The following is a 22,915-nucleotide window of genomic DNA, read 5'->3' as shown; positions in this document are numbered from 1 at the left end:
GCATATCTGCTATAAGTGTTAACTTTTACATACTTTCAAGAATATTTAATGCTGCATGACCATTTAAATGAGGAGGGCATGGCAACCCACTCTGGTATTCTTGCATGGATAATCCCATGGACAGAGGAGCCTGGCAGGCTATAGTCCATAGGGTCGCACAGAGTCAGACATGACTGAAGTGACTGAGCACGCACAACCATTTAAATATAAGTATTATATACCATTATTACCAAAACAATAGAACATTTAAACATGTATAAATGAATCCATAAGGGAGGGTCTCTACTTCAGTTGAGGGCTTCCTGGGTGGCTCAGAAGTAAGAACCTGCCTGCTAATGCAGGAGACGAAAGAGATGCAGGTTTGATCCTGGGGTTGGGAAGATCCCCTGGAGGAGGAAATGGCAAGCCACTCCAGCATTCTTGCCTGGAGAATCCCAAGGACAAAGGAGCCTGGAGAATCCCATGGACAGATGAACCTGGCTGGCTCCAGTACATAGGGTCACAAAGAGTCAGACACAACGAGTGACTAAGCATGCACTACTTTAGTCGAACTCCTTATTCTTACCTACTTTGGCAAAAAATATCTCAGTGCAATTAGGAAACGGCCTTGGGTGATACATAAATTGGGTGAAAGATGCCCAGGTTATAGATGCAAGTCCTGCTCCCTCTAGGATTTCTAAATTACTTTATAAACTCAGCCCTTTCTCTACTCTATCACTTCATCCTGATTTCAGAATTGGGAGTGAAGGATTAATGTAGGTTTAATTTAAAAGGATAACATGAGGGACTTCCCTGGTGTCCCTGGGACTTCCCAGCGGCTAAGACTACATGCACACTCCCAATGCGGGGGGCCCGATACAGCGCAACTAAGAGTCCACATGCCTCAACGAAGATCAAAGATCCTACATGCCCCAACTCAGATCTAGCTCAGCCAAAAAAATAAATAAAATATTAAAAAAATAAAAAAGATAATATGAGAATTAGATTCACGGCAGCTGGAATGGACACAGTAGCAAACTCAGAGTTCTCAACCCAGTTCTGACATACCGGCTCCAACACTGGAAATCCTAGTGTTGAACTTCACTGGGCAGTGTTTGTTCTATCACACAGACACTGTGAAGGATGCATGGCTTTCTAGTGCCAGCCTGCCCCATAATGCTGGAGAGGCTGCACTTCTTAAAAACAGATTTATGGACCTCTCCTAGAGATTCTGATTTAGGAGGTCTGGGATAGGACCTGAAGGTGTATTTTGAGAAGCAGTAGGTTGAGAATTTCCACGACTTCTTTGGGCTCAGGATAGGATTCTGACTCTGTCTCCTGGATGTCCCGGAAGCTCCTTACCTGAACCCTGGGATCATCTTGGCAAAGCCGATGACCTTTTGGATGCTGTAACTGACCAGGTCAGCCAGGTGGGGCAGCATGGAGAGCTGGGACAGGTCCAGGGTCACAGAAGGGTCATCGGAGTCTTCTTCATTCAGATCCAGGTTAGAGAAGCTGGTTGGCTCCGTTGTGTCTGGGGAAGGAAGAGGGAAGAAAAGGAATTACTTGAGCCAGGTTTCCTCCTGTGAGGCCCTCCTGTTCTCTGGTCAGCAGCGCCAGTTGGGAATTTGGCATGACTGCCTCTCTCCAAAGTCACTTCCACCCATGCCTCCCCCTGGGGTTCCCCACGTCTTTCTTCAACAGAGTGAACAAAGAGCAGAGACATTCTGAGATATGAGACTTCTTTAAGAGTGATTTTACATGTCATTCCTAATGATCTCGAGTCAAAGATGAATTTGGAACCAATAAATTTGTGGAAAACAATGTTCAGCCTCACTAGTGATCAAAGAACAGCCAAGAAGAACATTCACTTTTCACCTCTAAGCTAGAAGCAAATATGTTTAAAGGTTGACACCAGTATTTGTAAAGATGCAGGAAATTAGGCAATCCTTGTGCACTGTTGGGGTGCTAAAGGAGGCACACATTTGTGCAACTAATCTAGAACGCAATTTGACCACGAGGGTCAAAAACCTACAGCACTCTGTGACCAGTAATCCTATGTCCGTGAATTCAGCATAAGGAAAAATTCAGAATGAGTGCAAATATTTAGCCACAAGCACACTGCTATCTTAATCAAGAGCTGGGGGGAAAATCTGGATATCCAGTGATAGGGGGATTAGATGTGTTATTGTACATTATATCCCAGAATACTATGCAGCTTCAAAAATGATCTTCTAGGTAAGTACTGAATGACATGAAAATATGACATAATATAGGCGTTAGTGGCAAATGCATACCCCGCCTGGGTAACCTGCCTGCCAATGCAGGAGACATAAAGAGATGCTGGTTTGATCCCTGGATCAGGAGAATCCCCTGGAGGAGGGCATGGTGACCTACCCCAGTATTCTTGCCTGGAGAATCCCATGGACAGAGGAGCCTGGTGGACTATATAGTCCATAGGGTTGCAAAGAGTCGGACACGACTGAGGACACACACACGCACACACACACATGCCAAACATACCATGGGGGTAGGTGAGCACCTCAGATTAATTAAGGGGAAATCAAAACTTCTAAATAATATAAAGCTGGTATTAAAAGTTGAAGTACAAGATGAACCTATTTGCAAGGCAAGAACAGAGACACAGACATAAAGAACGGTCATGGGGACAGAGAGCTGGTATGGAGAGGGTGGGAGGAACTGGGAGATTAGGATTACCATATATACACTACCACATATAAACAGATAGCTAGCGGGAACCTGCTGTATAGCACAGTGAGCTCATCTCAGTGCTCTGTGATAACCGAAAGGGGTAGAATGGGCTTGGGTGGGAGGGAGGTCCCGGAGGGAGGGGCTGTGTGTACGTGTTTAGCTGATCCACTCTGCTGTTCAGCAGAAACTGTACAGCATTGTGCAGTTGCTTTACAACATTGTAAAGCAATTATGCCCCCCAAAAAGTTGAAGTACAAACCAGTGTATAACATACAGATTGACCTTCATTGATAAAAATGATTATACCATAAAGTAAAAATAGTAGGAAGGTGGACAGAGGACATTAACACAGGAGAGGGGTTGCTACCAGGTTAACTACAGGGTGAGGGGCTCAGGGGTCAGCTGTCTGCGCAGTGGTCACAGCAGATGGGTAGACACATGACGTGCTCCGCTGTTATCTCTGTCTAGTTGGCACAGAGGCCCCTCCCGCCTATTCTGGATCTGGGCACAGATCCACCAGTGGGTCTGGAAGCACCACGTCTGAGGGTTCCAGCTCCCCAGAGGGGAGGGAGCTTTTCCATCCCTGCCCTCCTATCCAGCAGAGGGCAGCTGGATTGGTTGAGAGGTGCAAGGATGAAGACAAGGGCGGTGGGGGGGGGTGAGGCAGGAAGATGCAGAGGAAGGCAGAGAAGGACCATAAGAAAGCAAGGATGAGTTGCAAGGGACAGGTCCTCAAGGACCTTAGTGGAAGGTGGCTTGAGCGGAAGGTGGGCTTCCATGCTGAATTTCACCTTCCAAAGGCTCAGGCTCTGATGACTAGTTAACAACTCTCTTTGCTATATTTAAACGTTGCTAAGAGAGTACACTCCAGTACTGTTGCCTAGAAAATCCCATGGATGGAGGAGCCTGGTAGGCTGCAGTCCGTGGGGTTGCTAAGGTTTGGACACGACTGAGTGACTTCCCTTTCACTTTTCACTTTCACACATTGGAGAAGGAAATGGCAACCCACTCCAGTGTTCTTGCCTGGAGAATCCCAGGGATGGGGAAGCCTGGTGGGCTTCCGTCTATGGGGTCACACAGAGTCGGACACGACTGAAGTGACTTAGCAGCAGCAGCAGCAGCAAGACAGTACACCTTAAATGTTATCATGGGGAATGGGGAAACTTTTTGTAACTCTTTGAGGTTAACTAACTTACTGTGGCAATCATTTCCCAATATATACATATATCAAATCATCATGTTATACACCTTAAATGTATACAATGCTGTATGTCAATTGCATGCGTGCACGCTAAGTTGCTTCAGTTGTGTCCGACTCTTTGCAACCGCATGGACTGTAGTCTGCCAGGCTCCTCCTCTGTCCAAGGGGATCCTCCAGGCAAAAATACTGGATTGGGATGCCAGGCCCTCCTCCAGGAGATCTTCCTGACCCAGGGATCGACCCCACATCTCTTGCATTTCCTGCACTGGCAGGTGGATTCTTTACCACTAGTGCCATCTTATATTTTTATAAAGTTGGAAAAAACAAAAACCAAACCAACAAACAACCCACCTGGCAGCAAGGGCCCAGGCTCAAAGGACCACTGAAAGGAATCAGGTCACTCCCAGGAAGGGAGCCCGGGGTAGAACTGGCTTAGAGGCAAGAACAGAGGCTCTGCAGGCAACAGCTTGGCCTCTTCCTCAGAGTCCTCAGCACAGGCCCTTGGGCGAGTTACACCTCTTCTCTAAAAAGGGGCTGTTCTGGGTGGCCGCACAGTAGTAAGTGCTGTCCTTCTGGCTGCAGCCAAGGGTGGGTGGGCTGGGAAAGCTCTAGGGCCTTGGGGAGGGAGTGTGCTGTCCCTCTCACCTGGAGAAGAGGTATAGTGATCCGAAAAGGAGGAGGACGAGTTTCCGGAGAAGCTGGGCGTGAGTATCGACCTGGAAGGATGGTTCCCCTCGTCCTCACCCTTGCGAACTGGAGGCTGCAAGGGAAAGGAGGAGTGTCAGAAGCCCACACTGGAGGTCACCTTCCTCCCGCAGCCCTGACCTTTTGCTTACAGGAGGGGCGGTCCTCCCCAGGGTCAGAGGGCAGGGCAGCTTCCAGCCCTCCCCAGGAGCTGTGCCCACGTCCCCTTGCCCTCCAGCCCACATACCCGGAACTGGCTGAAGTCGGAGTAGGTGTTGTCGTAGGTCTTGTGGTGGGCGTCCAGCAGGGTGGTGATGATGCGCTGCTGCTCCTCCGACAGCTTCGGCCGCAGGCTGTCCTTCAAGGCCTCCTCCTCCTTCCGCTTGAGGATCATCTCCCGCTTCCGCTGCACCTCTTCATCAGTCAGGATGACTGCCGGGGGGCGGAAGGGGGTGTCAGGAGGGCGGGGCCTGCAGCGCCTCCAAGGAACGTTCCTCCAGGTGTAAAGGCCCCAGATGGGAGGGGCTGTGCCCTGACACTCGGAGCTCACCAGGCCATCCTGCCACGGGGACCCAAAGCCCATAATACGGATGGAAGAGTTGGGTGCTGTATGTTGAAAAGGCAGGAGCATGAGAGAGGAGGAAACAGGATTTGGGAGGTAGGATGCTTGGCCATCATTAAGGAGACTGGGATCCCAAGAACAAGATGTCTGACTCTGAACAGATTGAACTCTCCAGGCTTCTGTTTGCTCATTTCTAAAGTGAGGAGTTTGGACCATAGGATCTCTCCCAAGACCCTTTTTTGTTCCTTCTTCCAGGAAGCATGTGGTGTGGGGATCCTATCTCAAAGGACCAACTGCTTTGAGACCTGAATGCAGCCCAGCACAGAGCAGATGCTCACTCAGGGGGAGGGAGGGTGCAGGTCCCACCGTCAGAAGCTAGGAGATGCTGAGAAGACCCTTCTATGTGGTGGTCCCCACATAACTTTCCAGGCATGTGATCTATTCTGACCAATGGAGAAAGACTTTGCCTCTTAGGTTTCCTGCAAAACAACCCCTCCTTCAGTCCTTCCAGTCTTGAAATTTCTGCTCAAGGAAGTTTTCCAGTCCTTCAGAAGTCCCTGAGGATAGACAGCAGCTCACAGCTCCATCCGGGAAGCTATCTCCTGTGGCTAGCCAGGGTGTCTGACTGCAGGGGCTCCAAGTCTCGCTGTGCTGGGCGACTGTTGGGAGGGTGGGGCTGGGAGCAGGCCCGGCACACAGACCTCCCAGCCGGGGCTTGCAGAGCGCTGACGGCGGGAGTGGGCACTGGGGCCCGCGGCCTGTAGCTGCTTGCTCTGAGCTAGTCTTGCCAGGGCATCTGCCCACAGAACCGAGCGTTTCACAAGAGCAGGAAAAAGAACTAGAATGCCAGAGTGGATGGCTTCTGGGCTTCAGGAAAGGCCCATGGGCCTTGGCCTCTTGGGTGGGGGTAGGATGAGAGCAGTGGTGGTGGGGAAGGAGAGCCTGTGGGGGCTGTGAGTGGGCAGGGCAGGAAAGGGAAGCTGGTGGCGGAAGATGGCGCCCTCTCTCCAGAGCTGAGGTAAATTGTACCTAGGGGAAGACTGGGCGGAGGCCGTGCCCAGGTTACTGACTCAGCTCCCGAAGAGCTGCTGCCCTCCTCCCACAGAGGCTGTCAGTTCAGACCCCAAGAGATACATCCAGATGGGAGCGGGGGAGCAGGGAGCGCCCCACTCAAGGCAGGGTGTGAGACGCTAGCCTGGGGAGGCCAAGCTTAGGGACCGAGTCCTTCCCGTTCACCTGAAGGGCAGGGGCAGGACGCGAGGAGGCTGGGGTTGGGGGGACGGCTCTGGCTGCCCATGAGGGTGCTTTTCAGCCCCATGGGGCTCTCCTAACCCCCTGGGATTCTATGACATCACTGTCCTGCTCAGAAACTTCTTCTGACTCCTTCCCACTTACCATGCCCCATCTGAAGCCAAGATTCTTTGTGATTTCCCTTCTTCCTAAATTTCCAGCCTCATTGCCGGGGTCTTGACACAGCAGCTGGTCTAGTCGCCCTGGGATTGCTGGCCTGTGAACATGACCTGCTCACTCCTGCCATGGCATTTCCCATGTGCTGGATGCCTGTCCAGCTGGGTCTTCTCTCCCCAGTAGCCACGCAAATTTTAGCATTCAGCACCCAGCTCACACCCTCTCCTGAATTGCCCTGATCGGCAAGGAGCAGTTTTTCCCACACACGCTGGCACCTGATTTTTTTTCACTCTGTCACACTTGTTGTTATAGGTTCCAATAAATACTTGCAATAGAGAGAGCCCAAGTTCAGGGTCTTCTTCACTGGAACTGCAGGGTATCTAAGGATGGGGGCTGCATCTTACAATGCCTGTATCTCCCGTGCCAAGCCTAGCCCAGTGGGGCATCCTCAGTGGTCTGATGCACTGGAAACCCAACATATCAACACTGACTGTACCTACCGCGTGCCGGTAGTCCTCCTGGCTCTGGACGTGCATCAGTGATGCCCATCCCCTACAATTTCAGAATGGCACACTCCACCTGCCAGTCCACCACATCACTGAGCAAAGTTTATGTTTTCAAATACTTGTGACAAGTATTTTCAAGACAGAACCCCTTGTAACGGAGCACCTGTAACATCATGTAACCTTTGCTTGATGATTCAGAGGCATCGTGATGAATAATTATTGGACTTTGCAGGAACAAGGTTATGACCTCAGAACCATATGGGTCTGTTTTCCTGCACTGTGTGACTCAGCCTGCTATGATTTTGAGTTCCTGTGTTACTCTTTCAACCAGTCTGTCCCGTTGTCTTAAGCTATGTGTTATCTCTTTTTACTGGAGTGTACCTTTATCCTCCTTAAGAGTTACTTCTAATCTGCTGGGAGCCAGAAACTCTGGTGATCAAGCTGTATGTCATAAAAAATACCATTAATAAATACATTGTTAATAAAAATAAAGTTTTTTTTTTATGTACAAAGCACTATTCCAAGTACTTCTTACATATTAACTCACATTATTTGGTCCTTATAATAACCCTTAAGGCAGATGCTGTTCTCATTTTACAGGTGAGGGGACCTGAGAATCAGGGAGGCTACCAAGCTTGCTCAAAGTCACAGAGCAAACAAGTGGTAGAGCTGGTATCGGGTCTGAGCAGTCTGGTTCTAGAGTCCAAGATCCTAACCACTACTCCATACTGCCTATGACTATAATCGGCTATGAATGCTCAGCTGGACCCTGGTTTTCAGCTGTGGAGTCATGACACATGAGGTGTTCTGATCCACCTGAATAGTGTGAGAAAATAATGATTAAATAAAGTAGCGAAGCTTGTAAGTGATTTACTTTAAAAGGATAATGTTAAGAGATTTGAGGTTAACCTTATGGCATTTCTCCTCTCCATCATTTCTAGCAAACAGCAACCATCACCCTGTTTGCAGTATTAGAGGAAGAAACACTAAGATCTGCTGGTTTCAGATGAAGGCTGCCAATCCATGGACCTCCTTGCAGGCAACACTGGCAGGGGACTAGATAAGCTGTAAGCCTTTCACATATGCAGATATTGTTGTGACTTATAAAATAATTCATTTGCTTAAAGGGGTTGTTAATTTCATAGAATGCTCAAAAAATCATTTTCTCAATAAACTGCTACTAAAAATACCATTACTGTCATGTAGGAGAACACTTTTTTGTTGTTTGTTTTGTATGTTTTTTCAGCTCAAGCAGTAGAAATTTATTTTTCGCTGCTGCTACTGCTAAGTCGCTTCAGTCATGTCCGACTCTGTGCGACCCCAGAGACGGCAGCCCACCAGGCTCCACCATCCCTGGGATTCTCCAGGCAAGAACACTGGAGTGGGTTGCCATTTCCTTATCCAATGTGTGAAAGTGAAAAGTGAAAGTGAAAAGTGAAAATGAAGTCGCTCAGTCGTGTCCGACTAGTAGCAACCCCATGGACTGCAGCCCACCAGGCTCCTCTGTCCATGCAATTTTCTAGGCAAGAGTACTGGAGTGGCTAGGGGGCACATTTTGAAGTTAAAAGCCCATTGATGGGTTTGTCAATGAATAAAGGGGATGAGCTGTGTATATGGACTTTGTGAAATCCATATGGCTGCTTAGTAACTTCTCAGTTCCTTGCTGACTCGGTAAAGGGCTTTGCTCAAGTTAACCCCGTGCAAGATGTTCCCTATTCCATGAAGTCTATGATTGAGTTAGGGAGTCAAGATTTGAAAGCACAAGCATCTTAAAAGCATTTCAAGTCGCCAAAGGTGGCCTAAGGACAACACTAGGTAAACAGACAAAATTTTTCCAAATGAATGACATTGACAACATCAGATGCGGGTGATCTTCTTGATCTGTAAATCAGGAGGAGATGCAGAGATGCAAAGAAGCACAATGGGAAGCTAATATTCAATCATTCAACACATGTTTATGGAGCATCTACTGTCAAGGGCTGTGCTTATGATGGGCAGAAAAGATGTCTGTGTATAAAAACATTAAACAAGTTCACATGTGCAGGCCAGGCCTCCAAGAGGCCAGAACTCAGCTAGGAAATGTCTTGGGCTCCAAGGACATCAAGCCAACCTGGACTTGAAGAGACAGAGTCTTTAGTGAGAACAAATTCTCTTCAGTCCATCCCTTAGGGCCCCAGGCAGTGCCTGGAAATGCAGAGTGGAGGAGCTCTGGCCCGCTGAGGAGGGTAGGGGAGAAGGGAAAGGGGGACCGATCAGTTATGCTGGGGTGGAGCCCACAGGCCTGGCCTTTGGAAGCACACAGACCTAGATTATTAGCTTTGGAGGCATGATATTTTAATGTCTCTGAGATTGCTCATCTATTACAAAAAATAAAAATAAAAACAGAAGTATTTACATATTCAGGGATTGTTGTCAAATTTTAAGAAGAAGGTGCTAGTGCCTGACACTCATAGAGTAAGTGGCCAACACATGTTTGTTCCCACGTGCTTCCCCAGCCCCTTTCCATGCCTTCGGTAGGGACAAGCCACCTGCTCATCCCCACCAGAAAGGAGCCTGGGTTTCCAGCTTCCTTCAAAGGGAGCCCTGGGGTGTGCTGTGGTTTTACTAATGTTGACGCTCAGTTGTCTCCAGGAGGCTAGGCTTTGGGGATGACAGCCAGGCCGGATGGTCAATAAGCAGATAGCCTAGGGATCGATTGGAGCTGGAGAGTTCCAGGCCAGACATATTGACAGGCCTCCCAAAGTTTGGCTAAACAGAGGCAGGAAATAGAGCTCTTCCTGGAGGATCTTCCTTTTGGGGCAGTGGAAAGAATAAGTTCAGTGTTGCCCCAACATTTCCATCTTACCCAGAGCTCTGGGGCCTAGACCCCAAGAGCTCAGCACTACCAGCCCATCCTGAGCTCAGCACAGCTCCTTGCATTAGAATGGCGAGAGGGGTGTGCACCAGGCTGCCCTGAGCATAGAGCAGCGGGCTCTGTCACAGGGACTGAAGCTGAGTGGGGGTGGGTGGCGGAGGCACAAAGCTGATTGGAGGCTGGGGGTGAGCGTCCATTTCTGGGTTGCTGGACCCCCTACCATGTGGCATTCCTGGGGCCGGGGCACCCTGGAACACTCAGGGCCTGCTCATCAGGGTGGACGCGGTGCTGTCCACCGGGACCAGGAGGGATCTAGGAGGGGACAAGGAGTTGGGTTCTAGTCCCAACTTGCTTTCTGACCCCAACCCTGGTGCTTTTGCTTTTCTGGGTTTCAGATGATTTCTAAGTGTGCTTCCTGTTCTAAGCTGATGAACATCTCTTTTCTCCCAGGATACCAGGAGAGGCACCTCTGGGACATCACTGAGGCTGGCCCTGACCAGAACTCCTGTGGTAGTGCCTTACTGGATCCCAGGTATAAGTCTGGGCCATTCTTGGCTGGCTGGGGCCTTGGGATCATGGCTGTCTGCCCTGTGGGGGCCGTGTGCTCAGAGTGAGCAGGGGCTTCACGTTCTACATCCTGTGTCCAGCCCAGCACCTTGAACAGAGCAGGCTGCACTGAACCGGCATGGGAGAAGCCCCATGAGGCACTCAGGCCTTGAGCCTCCACGGTTCCAGGATAAACAGGAGAGGGGTGGGGCAGGGGACCAGGCAAGGAGTGATCCGCCTGCCCAGGCCTGCCTGCTCCTGTGGGGGTGAGGAGGAACGACAGCTTGGAAACTTCTTTCAGCACTGCCAGTGTTGACTGGGGAGCTGGGATCAAGAGAGGGGCCATGGCCCACCAGAAGGGAGCCTGTCAAGGCCTGAGGAGGCTTCTGTTTTCCCCAAAACAAAGCATTTTTTTCTCGCCAAGGAAGAAATTTCCCATCCCCTCAGCCCTGTCCTGTGGCTTTTCCCTTGTTCAAGACACATCTCCCTTGTACCTGGCCTCCCTGCTACCCCGCACCCACCCACCTACCCACACCCAGAATGGGCCCCATAGCCAAGATGACCTCCAGGTCTGGATGCATCTGAGTGCCTCTCTAGAGCCTCCTCAGCCCACAGCTCAGCAGGACACCCACATGATCACAGATCCTGGAGCGGATCAGGGTACACAGACAGGGGTGAGCCAAGGGACAGGGCGGGGCAGAGTGTGCAGAGGGTACCCATGCCCAGGGCAGCCCAGTGCCCTTACTTCCAGTCCATGAAGGGCCTGGCCAGCACTTCTCCAGGTCTATTGGATTCAACGGCGTCTCTGAATACCAAGTAACTCGTACTAGAGCTCAGATGCAAACTCCAGGAGTTGTTTTTAACAGTGAATCAGAATATGTCAACCTGCCCCATTGGTCCTCTCCTGCAACCCCAGAGCTAGACAGGAAGTCCTAAAAGATTGCGCCTCCTTCTTCATCTGGATCTAGAGGGTCCTGCTAGAGTTTGGTGCTTCCCCTTGCAGGATCTTTCCACCTAGCCCTGGGTACATGCTAAGTTGCTTCAGTTGTGTCCGACTCTTTGCCACCCTGTGGCCTACCAGGCCTCTCTGTCCATGGGATTCTCCAGGCACGAATACTGGAGTGGGTTGCCGTGCTCTCCTCCAGGGGATCCTCCCAACAAAGGGATTGAACCCACATCTCTTACATCTACCAGCACTGGCAGGTGGGTTCTTTACCACTAGCGCCACCTGGGAAACACTAGCCCTGGGTACCAGCCCTCAGAGTTGCTCACTGGGCCAGACTGACTGGAAGGCTAGGGTGGGGCAGAACCCCCACGACAACCAGGCTCTGAATATTTCTTCTCCCCATCACTCCTCCCTCTTCCCACCCACAGCAGCCCTCTCCCCCAAAGCCCAAAGAACCCTGGGGTCCTTGAGCCTCATCCTTTCCCCGAAGGTCTTAAGAAAAGGTTGCTGTGAGAACAGCGATGAAGTCTCAGAGGAAGATTAACCTGAGGGTGGGGACTCATGAAGGTAGTGCCCTGTCTGTCCCTCCTCACAGGCCTCGCACCCGAGAGGCCCTTTCCAGGCCTCTGGGACACACACACAGATCCCAGAAAGGTTCACAGGGCCCCTTGGACCTTGGAATTCCAGCCACCCTGCCTCAGGCGGCGGGTCCCACTCACGCAGCAACTGCAACTCGGGGCCCCAAATCACGGCAGCTACAGACGAACAGCAAGCGGATCTCTCTGGCCAAACGCACAGAAGGCGGCCGCCTCCCCTGACCCCGCCCCAGAAACTCACATTCCTTCATCATGCCGATGTCAATGCAGCGCTTGAGCCGGCAGGCCTGGCAGTGGCGGCGGTTGTCCTTGGTGATGCGGCAGTCTCCATTGAAGGGACAGGTGAACAGCGCCTTCCGCTTCATGCTCCGCCTGCCGAGAGAGAGCAGGGACCCTCCGCTGGGTCACCCACCTCCCAGCCCCTCAGCCCTGCCTGCGTGAGAGAGGCTGTGACCGTGAGACCTGCTGGCCAGGCCCCTGGCTCCAAGACTCCCAGGGAGAATGGGGGCCCAGCCAAGCCCCAGGCCCCTCTCAGCGGCCACCCCTGCCCAACCCTCTGACTTGCTGTGTGTGCCCGTGTGCCCTCCTTCTGTTCACTGCTGATTCTTCCCCCAGCCTTGCTTTTCCTTACCTTTAAAGTTCTCTACTCCTCCTCCTCTTTTTTATTACACAGGATATAGGAGTGAATTAACCTAACAATTTTTTAAAAAATAAATACTGAAATCTGCAGAGCAGCTTTCACTGCCTTTAGCTGTGTGTGTGTGTGTGTGTGTGTGAATGCAAGCCCAAAGGTTCATTTTCCTAATTCTGGCTTTCTCCCCTGCTGCCAGCTACAGCACATGGGACTTTCACGAGGCTGCATAGAGGACATCTTCCTAGAGGTTCCTCTTATAGTGAAGCAATTTAGCAAAGAATAAAGGCTCCCAAGTTGGGATCTTAGGAGTGTGAAAGTGTTAGTCGCTCAGTCGTGTCTAACACTTTGCGACCCCATGGAACTGTGTAGCCCATCAGACTCCTCTGTCCATGGGATTCTTCAGACAAGAATACTGGAGTGGGTAGCCATTCTCTTCTCCAGGGACTCTTCCCGACCCAGGCATCGAACCCGAGTCTCCCACATTGCAGGCTGATTCTTTACTGTCTGAGTCACCTGGGAATGCCAGGAATACTGGAGTGGGTAGCCATTCCCTTCTCCAGGGGATCTTTCCAGCCCAGAGATGGAACCTGGGTCTCCCGCATTACGGGCCAATTCTTTACCGTCTGAGCCACCAGGGAAGGCCTTAGGAATGTGAGTTCTTAGCTTCTTGGATACTGTTTCATCCCCAGAAACTCAAGGAGCTTGATGAAGCTGAGCCCACAGGCAGAAGGCTCCAGGCAGCTGGCCCTTGAGAACAGCTCAAGGCAAAGGACACCCACTCACCTGGGAAGCAGCTGCTGTTGGCTTTGGACCTCAGCCCCTGGTACCCTCCCATCACAGCCCTCATACCCAAGGGGCCACCAGCAGACTGGGCAATACGGGGAGGTGGGGGTATTGGCTCTTTGGTGGTTTACTCCCAGCCAGCCCCTGTGGTGACCCCCAGGGAAAGACTGTACCCCAAGATCTTGCCTGTGGAAAGAGAAAGCCTTTCTCCTTGTGCCTCCATACATTTACCACAGTTTCCCAGAGGAACAGAGCATGGAAGCACCTCAGTTAGCCTGAAATGAGACGCATCTGTGTGTTCCGGGGCCCGATCCCCCTTCACTCCTTTCTCTCTCTCACCCTGAGGTGTCACCTGTTACCATAAACGCTCAGGCCCCAGAATGCCCATGATTCTCTAAACCTACTTAAGGACCAGAAGTTTCTAATTAGAGCAAACTCTCATTTCCTTTTTTTTTTAAACAGCTGGGCATTTTGCCTGGGGTGGGTCGCTGAGAGGCAGCTGAGAGGCTGCCCTGTCCTCCCACCCACTGTCTTGTCTGGCTTACTTCACCCTGTTCTTTTTCGAGAGCCATGGGCACCAAAAAGAACACGCATCATGGTACCTCGAGACATGTGAGCCGAAGCCTCTCAGAGCCCTGCACTGGGGGCCGAGAGCTTCTCAAGGCCCCAGAGGGAGGGGGCCCCAGTGTCCTGTCGAGGCCTCTCCTTCCTTAAGCTCTGCGGGCCCCACCTCTGACCCTCCTTGGTGACACTTCCCTCAACTGCAAATTTGCTAGAGTTTGAAACGTCATCCTTTTCCTTTCATCTTTCTCATGCTGCAAAGCGGAGGCCTCACCCGGGAGAGCTGGAGACAGCCGCTCAGCCCGACTTTGCCCGACAGCAGGAGTAGACTCGGAAGAGGCCGGGGTAGGACTCCACAGCGTGCAGAACTGGGTTAAAAGATGCTGGGGCGGGGGCCCGTCTCCTTGTGTTCAACGGTGTACTCAGAGTATGAAGCCCAAGAGAACTGAGATAGAAAGAGAAGGAGGAAGAGGCCCGAGACGACGACAAGGAGGGAGACGGGGAGAGACAGGAGGAGGTCGGGGGCGAGAAGAAAGGAGCGGGAGAGCAAGGGAGGGAGAAAGATGTGGCCAAGCACATGGCCTCACAGCAGGGCTCAGACCAGGGCAAGAACGCAGCCTGTGCTTCTCACCCTTTGCCACCCCTTGTCCTGGAACCCGCCAGCCTTGAACTATGCCTCCACATTGATTGAGCAAAGCAGAAAGCAGCCTATGAATGCATGGAGCTCTAAAATTATTATTATGAAAACATGCAGTGACCAGCCCTCCCTCAGCTCCTCTACAGACAGAATCAGAGGCAAGGAGCTGGATAGTGGCTGGGGAGACAGAGGCTGTGCGTCGTGAAGAACATCATCACACTCTGGGCTGTGGGGCTCGGCATCCGGGGCAGGGGGTGGGGGCAGAAACCTCCCTCACCAACTCCAACAGCAGACCCAGGCCCTTCCCGGGGCCTGGGTTCTGCAGCCAGCCCTTCAGGCATGTCGGCTGTTTGCCAGGACCGTTTGCCTGGGCTCCAAAGACTAGCTCGTCCCACTCTGCCGCCTTCTAAGGGCACTTGCACACATGTGGCTGTCATCTGGTCTCTGCCCATGAGGAGTCAGGGCAGCCAGACTGGCCAGCTCTGGCTCTGCGCTTTGTCCTCAAGATCCAGACCCCGCCCTGCCTTCCTCCCAAAGCTAATTGCCTGTGAGTTGGTTTGGTTTTGAGAAACAAGAGCCTCAGGTTTCCATGGGAGCCCATTTCCTCAGCAGCACTCTCAGCCTCATCCTCTGGGTGGTTGGCAATTACACCCCAGCTCAGGAAAGGGGGGCAGTGGTGGTGCAACCAGGCTAAATATAGACGCAATTTCTAGAAAGCCAGGGTGAGAGAGGACATTGACCGATTCTTCTGCCAGAGACCAGTTCACCAAAGCATGAGACAGGCAGCTCACAAAAGCATCAGGCGCGTGGGCCAGGGTCTCAGGCCTGGGACGGGAGGGTCTTTCTTTTTTATTTTTATTTTTTGGGAGGGTCCTTCTTGAGTAGTTGATCCGTGCCAGCAGAGACACAACTTGTAATCCCCAAGACCGGGGCCAAGTGCTAGCTCTGAGCTGTGTCTCTACTGCAGCTCCAGTGTCAGAGAAATTCCAGAGCCTGGTCCAGGTGCAGGCACCTGCTAGAGCTCCTGATATCAAAGGTCTGTGTGGTCTGATAGTGAGATCTACGGGGCTCACTGTGTGTGGTGACCACCAGGGCTTCTCAGCAGGTGAGTTAAAAAAGAAAAGCCAAGTTTAAGGAAAGGAAGGTTGATGGTAAGGAGCACAGGCCTCTTTTTTGGAGAGCAATTCAGCAAGACAGGTATATATTGCCACATGGCAGTTTTGGTTCCAGACCACCGTGATAAAGCCAATATAGCAATAAAGTGAGTCACACAAATGTCTGGTTTCCAAGTGCGTGTAAAAGTTATGTTTATGCTGTATTGTGCTCTGTTAAGTATGCAATTGCACTCCATCTATAAAAACAATGTATACACCTTAATTAAAAAATATTTTCTCACTAAGAACTATTAGTTATCATTTGACAGTGCAGAATTGCCGCAAGCCTTCAATTGTAAAAAACACAACATTTGTAAAGTGCAATAAAGCAAAACACAATAAAACAAGATCTGCCTGTGTCTACCAGTATGTAAAGTGCATGGAGGCTTTATTCACACAGTAAAGCCATTTCCAGGAGTTCATCCTGGAAATGGGTAGACCAGTCTCATGTAGGGACCTGAGAACTGGATTGGGAAGATTTATTTTTCACTTATGTCCCATTTTGAACTGTCTACATCTTAAAAAAAAGACAAAACATTCACAGGAGTTATCCATAGGACCAAATACAGCAACAAGTAAACACCACCCTTTATAACTATTTAAAAAATTTAAATGAAACGCAGGCTTTGGTTACATGGATCTGTTTGGGATTAAATGCTAACCCACAACCTTGGGCAAGTCACTTAATCTCCTCATGTCTCAGTTTCCACGTCTGTAAAATGGAGACAATCTTACAGAGGCGGTGTTGTAAGGATTAAGTGAAGGAAGCGGGACCTTTACTGCCCCTTTAGTGCTCAAGCACTAAATAAAGGGAAGGGAGAGGGACTGGCAGGCAGGGGCAGTGGGAGGGGTCCTGACTGGTGGCTGAAGACAGCAGCATGGAACCTTCCCATAAGAATCCGAGACCCTGGGAGCAGTCAGCGTGTCTGCACTTACCCTCAGCATGCCTGGTGTGGGGTTCTACAGGTAGAGAGGCTCGAAACATTTCGTCGCTTCATATGTTGTTGCTTCTGATGTCTAGACCCACAGCCCTCTGTGACTTACAGTGACCAATGCCCAGTTTCTCTGAGTGCCAATCAGGTCCCACAGCGTTCTTGACAGACATGAAAGTCTCTAGAGCTCCCTGGACAAGCCCTTACTTTCTCATATCTGATTTTAACTCCTGTTTGGGGACCTTTAACCAGAGACCCTTGCTGACATATCACAGTTACATATGTTCCAGGTCCTATAATAGAGGATAGGAGAGGACTATCTGTTCTTAGAAACTGCAAAGGAACAGTGATAAAAAGCACCATTTATCAAGCACCTTCTCTTCCAGCACTTTACATATTCTCTCTGATGCTCTCAGCAGCCTAGTGGGATAGGCATCCTCCCACTTTTACAGGTGCTACAAAAAGGCAATGGAAAGTTAAATAATTTGTTTAATGTCACACAGCTAAAAAGTGTGAAAACTGACATTAGAATCAAGATTGGTTGGATTCCAAAGCCTCTGGGATTCTTATGTAATATGGTCTTTAACATGAATCTGCTGCTGCTGCTGCTGCTAAGTCGCTTCAGTCGTGTCCGACTCAGTGCGACCCCATAGACGGCAGCCCACCAGGCTCCGCCATCCCTGGGATTCTCCAGGCAAGAACACTGGAGTGGGTTGCCATTTCCTTCTCCAATGCGTGAAAGTGAAAATTGAAAGTGAAGTCTCTCAGTCGTGTCCGACTAGTAGCGACCCCATGGACTGCAGCCTACCAGGCTCCTCTGTCCATGGGATTTTCTAGGCAAGAGTACTGGAGTGGCTTGCCATTGCCTTCTCCGTAACATGAATGTACCATATCTCAATTCCAGCTGAAGCAGGTGTCAAAAGTCTGCCCCCCCAGAGCCCACAGGCAGGAAGCAGGTGCTGTTTGAAGGACTCATGTAGGACAGAGAAGGACAGAGGCAGGACCTGAGATGGGCAGGTTGGAAGTGGGGGTGACCTCTGCCCATGTTCCCCACGGGCACCTCTATTGCCGGGACACGGAGGGGATTCCCAAGGTGCGCTGAGAGGGAATTCACACCAGTGAGCCCTGAGGAGAGCTGGGCTCCTAAAGAAATAAAACTGACCAGAACTAAATGTATGACCTTCCTCATGTCCAGGGAGCTGCCTTTCTTGACACCTCCAGTGGCATTCCCTCTCCAAATATCTGGCTTCTCCACCCAAACTTCCAAATATCACTCTTGGCTGCTCTGAACACGACCCCCTTCATTCTCTTCCAGTCACATCCTCGAGCAGCTGCCAAGCTGACCTGGATGAAGTTCTCTCTAGCCACACTGCCCTCTTGGTGGCTGATTCACTGGTGCCCAAGGAGCACCCTGAGCGGCCACTCCTCGCCTCTCGAGTTACTCTACTGTCTTTAAGCACTTTGAGTCGCTGGACACCGGCCCCATTTCTCTGCCTCCCCTCAAGTTACAGCTCCTGCAAATGTCACTTGGGGAAACTTCCTGAGAGCCAGAACATTCCTCATGTTCCTTGATCCTCACCAGCCTACACTTCCCCGAACCCATCATTAATGAGGTCCCTGAGCACCCCAGGGCTCGCAAATAAGGAGGCATTGCTCCACATCGTCTTTGTCAGTTTGGCGCTTGCTGCACATGTCAGCTTCACGGTGTCCTGATGAGGAAGGCGACAATGTGGCAAATGGAGATCTGTTTCTCAGGCTTGCCTTCCAGGCAAGGATTTTAAACTTCACCATATTCTTCATTCTCTTCGTCAAAGGGGGTCTTTCTGATTTTCTTCTCATTCTTTACACCTTCCCTTATATTAGAATCTGGACAAAGCCATTTGTGACCAGAGATTCATCCACAGATCGTCACTCACTCTCTCTATATATATCTTTATCTATCTATCTGTATATTTATGCTTTACCGTAGATCTACACATTTCCCCCTGTGGCTCTTGCTTAGGATTTGGTTGTTAACATTGTTCAGTCACCTAGGTGTGTCCTACTCTTTGCAACCCCATGGACTGCAGCACACCAGGCCTCTCTGTCCCTCTCCATCTCCCAGAGTTTGCCCAAGTCCATGCCCATTGCCATAGGTGATGCCATCCAGCCATCTCATCCTCTGTCACCCTCTTCTCCTTCTGCCTCCAATCTTTCCCAGCATAAGGGGCTTTTCCAATGAATTGGCTTTTTGCATCAGGTTGCCAAAATATTGGAGCTTCAGCATCACTCTTTCCAATGAGTATTCAGAGTCTTCTCCAGGAACACAGTTTGAAAGCATCAATTCTTTGGAGCTCTGCCTTCTTTATGGTCCAGCTCTCAAAACCATCCATGACTACTGGAAAGACTATTGCCTTGACTATATGGATTTTTGTTGGTAAAGTGATGTCTTTGCCTTTTAACATATTAGGCTAACATATTACCAAGACATATAACCACCTGGAAGCCCATCCATGCCAACCTTTGGAAATAGCATCTTTCCCTGTGGATTGCATGTACTCCAGAGGAGCAGGAAGTAGAAACAACATGAAATGGCTTGCAGGAGTAACTGGCTGGCAATGGTCTCTAATTCTTGACCATAGGTCAATAGAACCAACCAACCCCCATAATCACACTTTGGTTTGATATGAGTCTCAGACTTGCTGAAATGACCACAACTCACTTCTAGAGGGATTTAGTTTGATTTAGAAGTCAATCAAACACTAAATAGTCAAATGGGCTTATACCCCAGGGGTTACAATATAGTCAGTGGCTCAATGCTTTTTCCTTGAGAACTGCTCTTGCAGGGCTGAGAGAGCTTCTGGAGAGTAAGGACTTGTGCTCTCTTTGTGTTCTCAAGGATGCAGTACCCAACACAGAGAAGGACCTCCTTCTGACAGAGGCCTTCCTACCCAGGATGAGGATTCTGCAGACAGATACAACTGGAATTCCCAAACAGCTATTTGAAATAGACTAAAGTGGAAGATTATCAAATAGTTTACGGATGAAGCAAAGGAGGAGAAGTATGTAGAGGGGAGAGAGGAGGAGAAATTACAAACAGTCTATTCTTGTTATTTGTGGTAGTTACATTCATAAAGCCACCATGAATGCTGAATCAGCAAATATTGAATCATCGCTCCTAGGAGAATTTGGATTAGGTTCCTGTGAGCCTCTGGTCACAATCAATCCATCAGTAAATAATTTTGTTTCATGTGTGTCATCTGTTTAAACTCACTTCATTTAATACATATCGTTGATTCATTAACATTGAACTCACAGCCAACAGCTCTATCTAAACAAAGCTTGTCAAACATGTCTTTTCTCTGTAAGGCACTTTCCAGCTTTCATGTGCTTAGGAGAACTTGATAGAATTTCAGCACCGTGCTTGGGTGCCGTCTTACACAGTGACATCACTATCAAACAGTACAAAGATGCAAAAAGGATGGCACTAAATAAACCAAGGGAGGACACTGGTTCACAGCATGAGAGCTGGAACAGAAGGCAGAATGTCTGGCTCAGCCTTGGCTGGGAATGTGTGCAATGAGAGATGCAATTTTTCTCCACTCTGCACGTGTCCAGAAACACCAGTGCTGCAAGTATTGATCTGGGCACGACAAGTAAAGTTTACCAGGTCGTCAGATTTGTAGATGTGGACTCCACAAACAATGAGGATCAACTGTGCATATTTATAAAACAGAATTCAAGCCAAACAATGACAGAGATGTTGCCTTTTCAAAAAGTGCAGCCTGGGCTGTCATCAAGGCAGAGGCAGTAAAGTTATAAGGTAGACGGAGGACAGGGAAGCAAGATAAAAGCAGCTTGCTGACCGTAATGCCAGACCCTGCAGGAGGGAGTAGTGGCCATCAGTCAGCTCAGACTCTAAGGGGCCTAAGAAGGGTGGCTCAAGGCAATCAAACCCCAGGCCTGCCAGTTTCTGCCACAGAGGGCGGGTGAGTCAGGAGCCTGTCTTTATAGAGCCCAGGGGTCCCTGAGTTGTGGGGGGATCACCACACAAGTCCTGAGGCCTCTGATTCACGCTGCCCTCAGTGCCAGTTTAGGGAAATGGATTCCTTGTTCTGGACTTGATTCGCTCTTTCCTCTCTTTGATGGAAAGCCCTGCCATTAGCTTTATTTACCCCCAGCAAGACTGTTATATAGAAGTTCATTTTTGGCCACCTTCTTCCAGGCTCCATTCTGTTTCTCTCTCCAAAATATGCAAAATGCTAATTTCTCCTGGTTATGAATCCTACCCTATCATTCCTCACTTCTCTCTCCTCCCTCCCTGGCTCCAGATGGGAATAGCCTTTGTCCAGCTTTCCAAGACTTTTCCATACAATTTGCACTGGTAATGCTGGGCCTACATGAAAAAAGAAGAGGCTGCTCACAGAAAAACTAGCCCTGACCAAACCAGAATGCCTGTGTTTTCCTGCATACTCTGAGGTTAGCTTTCCAACTTTGATAAGCAAGTCATGGTGCACAGATCAAATATGGAGGTCCAACTAGGGATGTCATTTCCCTTGTTCCAGGGGATGGTTTGATCTGGATGGTGGCCGGAGGGGAGAGGGTGGGGGTGCGTGCTCTGAGGCCAAGTTCTTGGGCCTCCTGGAGGCCATGCCAGTCTCTTGGACTAGGAAGCTCTGATCATCAATGGTAGGAGGTTCACTCTGGAAGGACATGGGTGGGTGAGGGGGCTGTATGTCAAGGGGTAATGGAAGGATGGGGGTTCACATGAACTGCTTCCACCCAGGAAGCGGTTGGGCCAGAGGACAAGCTGGAGCTGAGGGCAGACGAGGAAGAAACAGACCCTGTTGCCCCGAGGGGCTGTGAGAACGGGAGTGTTTCTGGGCCTGTCGAGGAAGGAGACAGAACACGCAGGGTCTCTTTGCGGGAAACCCCGTTCCTCTCCCCCTACTCCTCGCCCCTGCAGGGACTCACCTGAAGAAGCCTTTGCAGCCTTCGCAGGTCATAGCGTTGAAATGGAAGCCGGTGGCTCGGTCCCCACACACCCCGCAGATCCGGGGCACGTTCCGGTCAAAGTCGCCGGGGTCAGGTAAGGAAGTGCTGGCCGCAGTCGCCTCCATGGCTGCAAGAACAGCAGGCGGGGGTGAGGCCGCTGGCAGCCCTTCTGCCGGGAGCTCAGCAAAGTCAGGCTGCTCCCCAGGGCCCAGGCCTCAGCGGGATCCTCAGCGCCCTCCCTTCGTGGCTCTGGGTACCACCAGCTCACTCCCCTGAGGCTGCCGGCCACGAGCAGACGCGGGTCTCCCCAGACAGGCTGGAGCACGTCTGCAGGGGGCGCTGTGGCGATGCTCATGGCGTGGCCTGGCGTCAGAGCCGGGAGGACCAGAGGCCGTGTCTGGGGCCTATGGGCAGGGTTCCTCTGGGTGAGGGGTCCCGCCTCTCAGGGTCCCACTGTCCTCATCTGAAGAATGCGTTTTACTTCACTGGGTGTGAGGAGGGTTCTTGTGAATGAGACGCACACCACTGGCCTCAGCGGCTCCTCAGCAGTGGGCCTGCTGCAGGTCAGAGGCCTCTTTGCCCAGGGTCCCCTCCAAAAGGGAAGGGGGGGCCTCCAACAACCTTGTACACACAGGGTCACACTCAGCCCCTCTATCCTTGAGGGCGAGGGGAAGAGGACAGATTACCTGCCCACAGCAGACCCTGTCATGCCAGCTCCAAGCAGCCCCGCGGCTCAGGATGGACAGCCTGGTGTCCTTGCTGTCCTGGTACCAAGGTCATCAAAGCCTTCCCCCTCCCCCTTCTCCCTTCAATGTAAGTTCAACACATTGTTCTGAATGTCCTTTTGAGTAATGTGAGACGTATAACAGGAACTAATTTTGTTTTCAGAGGCTGCTTTTATAAATAGGCATATTTATAAATAATTATCATCTAGAGATGGATTTCACACTTGAAGAAGGAGGGGAAAGAGACAGAGGGGACAAAATATAATAGCTCTGAGAGAGTCTTCTCAGGAAGCAGCTGACAAGCCTTCCCTTAGGCAAGGCGGGACCTCAGCTTCACCTGCTGCCTGCAATCCTGCCGGCTGCTAGCTCAGGGCTATGTCTGGGGTCCCTCCTGCCTGGTGAAAGGTTTCAGACTGGGCTGCCTCCCAGTTTTAACTGAGTCCTCACAAGGGTCACTACAGGTTTAAGTGCCTTGGCCTCAGGGCGGGAGGGTCCCTCAGGACAGAAGGAAAACAAGTAGAA

General features: G+C 50.6%; 1 protein-coding gene across 1 annotated transcript in view; it reads right to left on the bottom strand.

Annotated features, from left to right (window-relative positions):
- VDR (vitamin D receptor) overlaps positions 1 to 22,915 on the bottom strand; it is a 58,144-nt gene that overhangs the window by 10,755 nt on the left and 24,474 nt on the right. The window contains exons 3-7 of the mRNA XM_055395695.2: positions 21,648 to 21,795; positions 12,235 to 12,365; positions 4,824 to 5,008; positions 4,538 to 4,652; positions 1,342 to 1,513 (exon numbers count right to left, since the gene is read on the bottom strand). Of these exons, the coding sequence (XP_055251670.1) occupies positions 1,342 to 1,513; positions 4,538 to 4,652; positions 4,824 to 5,008; positions 12,235 to 12,365; positions 21,648 to 21,793 (749 nt within the window). The 5' untranslated portion in view covers positions 21,794 to 21,795. The remainder of the gene's footprint in view (positions 1 to 1,341; positions 1,514 to 4,537; positions 4,653 to 4,823; positions 5,009 to 12,234; positions 12,366 to 21,647; positions 21,796 to 22,915) is intronic.

This window comes from Moschus berezovskii, chromosome 6 (assembly GCF_049115385.1).
Source record: "Moschus berezovskii isolate FMDL1 chromosome 6, NW_MosBer_1.0, whole genome shotgun sequence".
NCBI classification, from domain to species: domain Eukaryota; kingdom Metazoa; phylum Chordata; class Mammalia; order Artiodactyla; family Moschidae; genus Moschus; species Moschus berezovskii.
The sequence above is the reverse complement of the archived record's forward strand: the minus strand, read 5'-3'. Positions and strand labels throughout refer to the sequence as shown.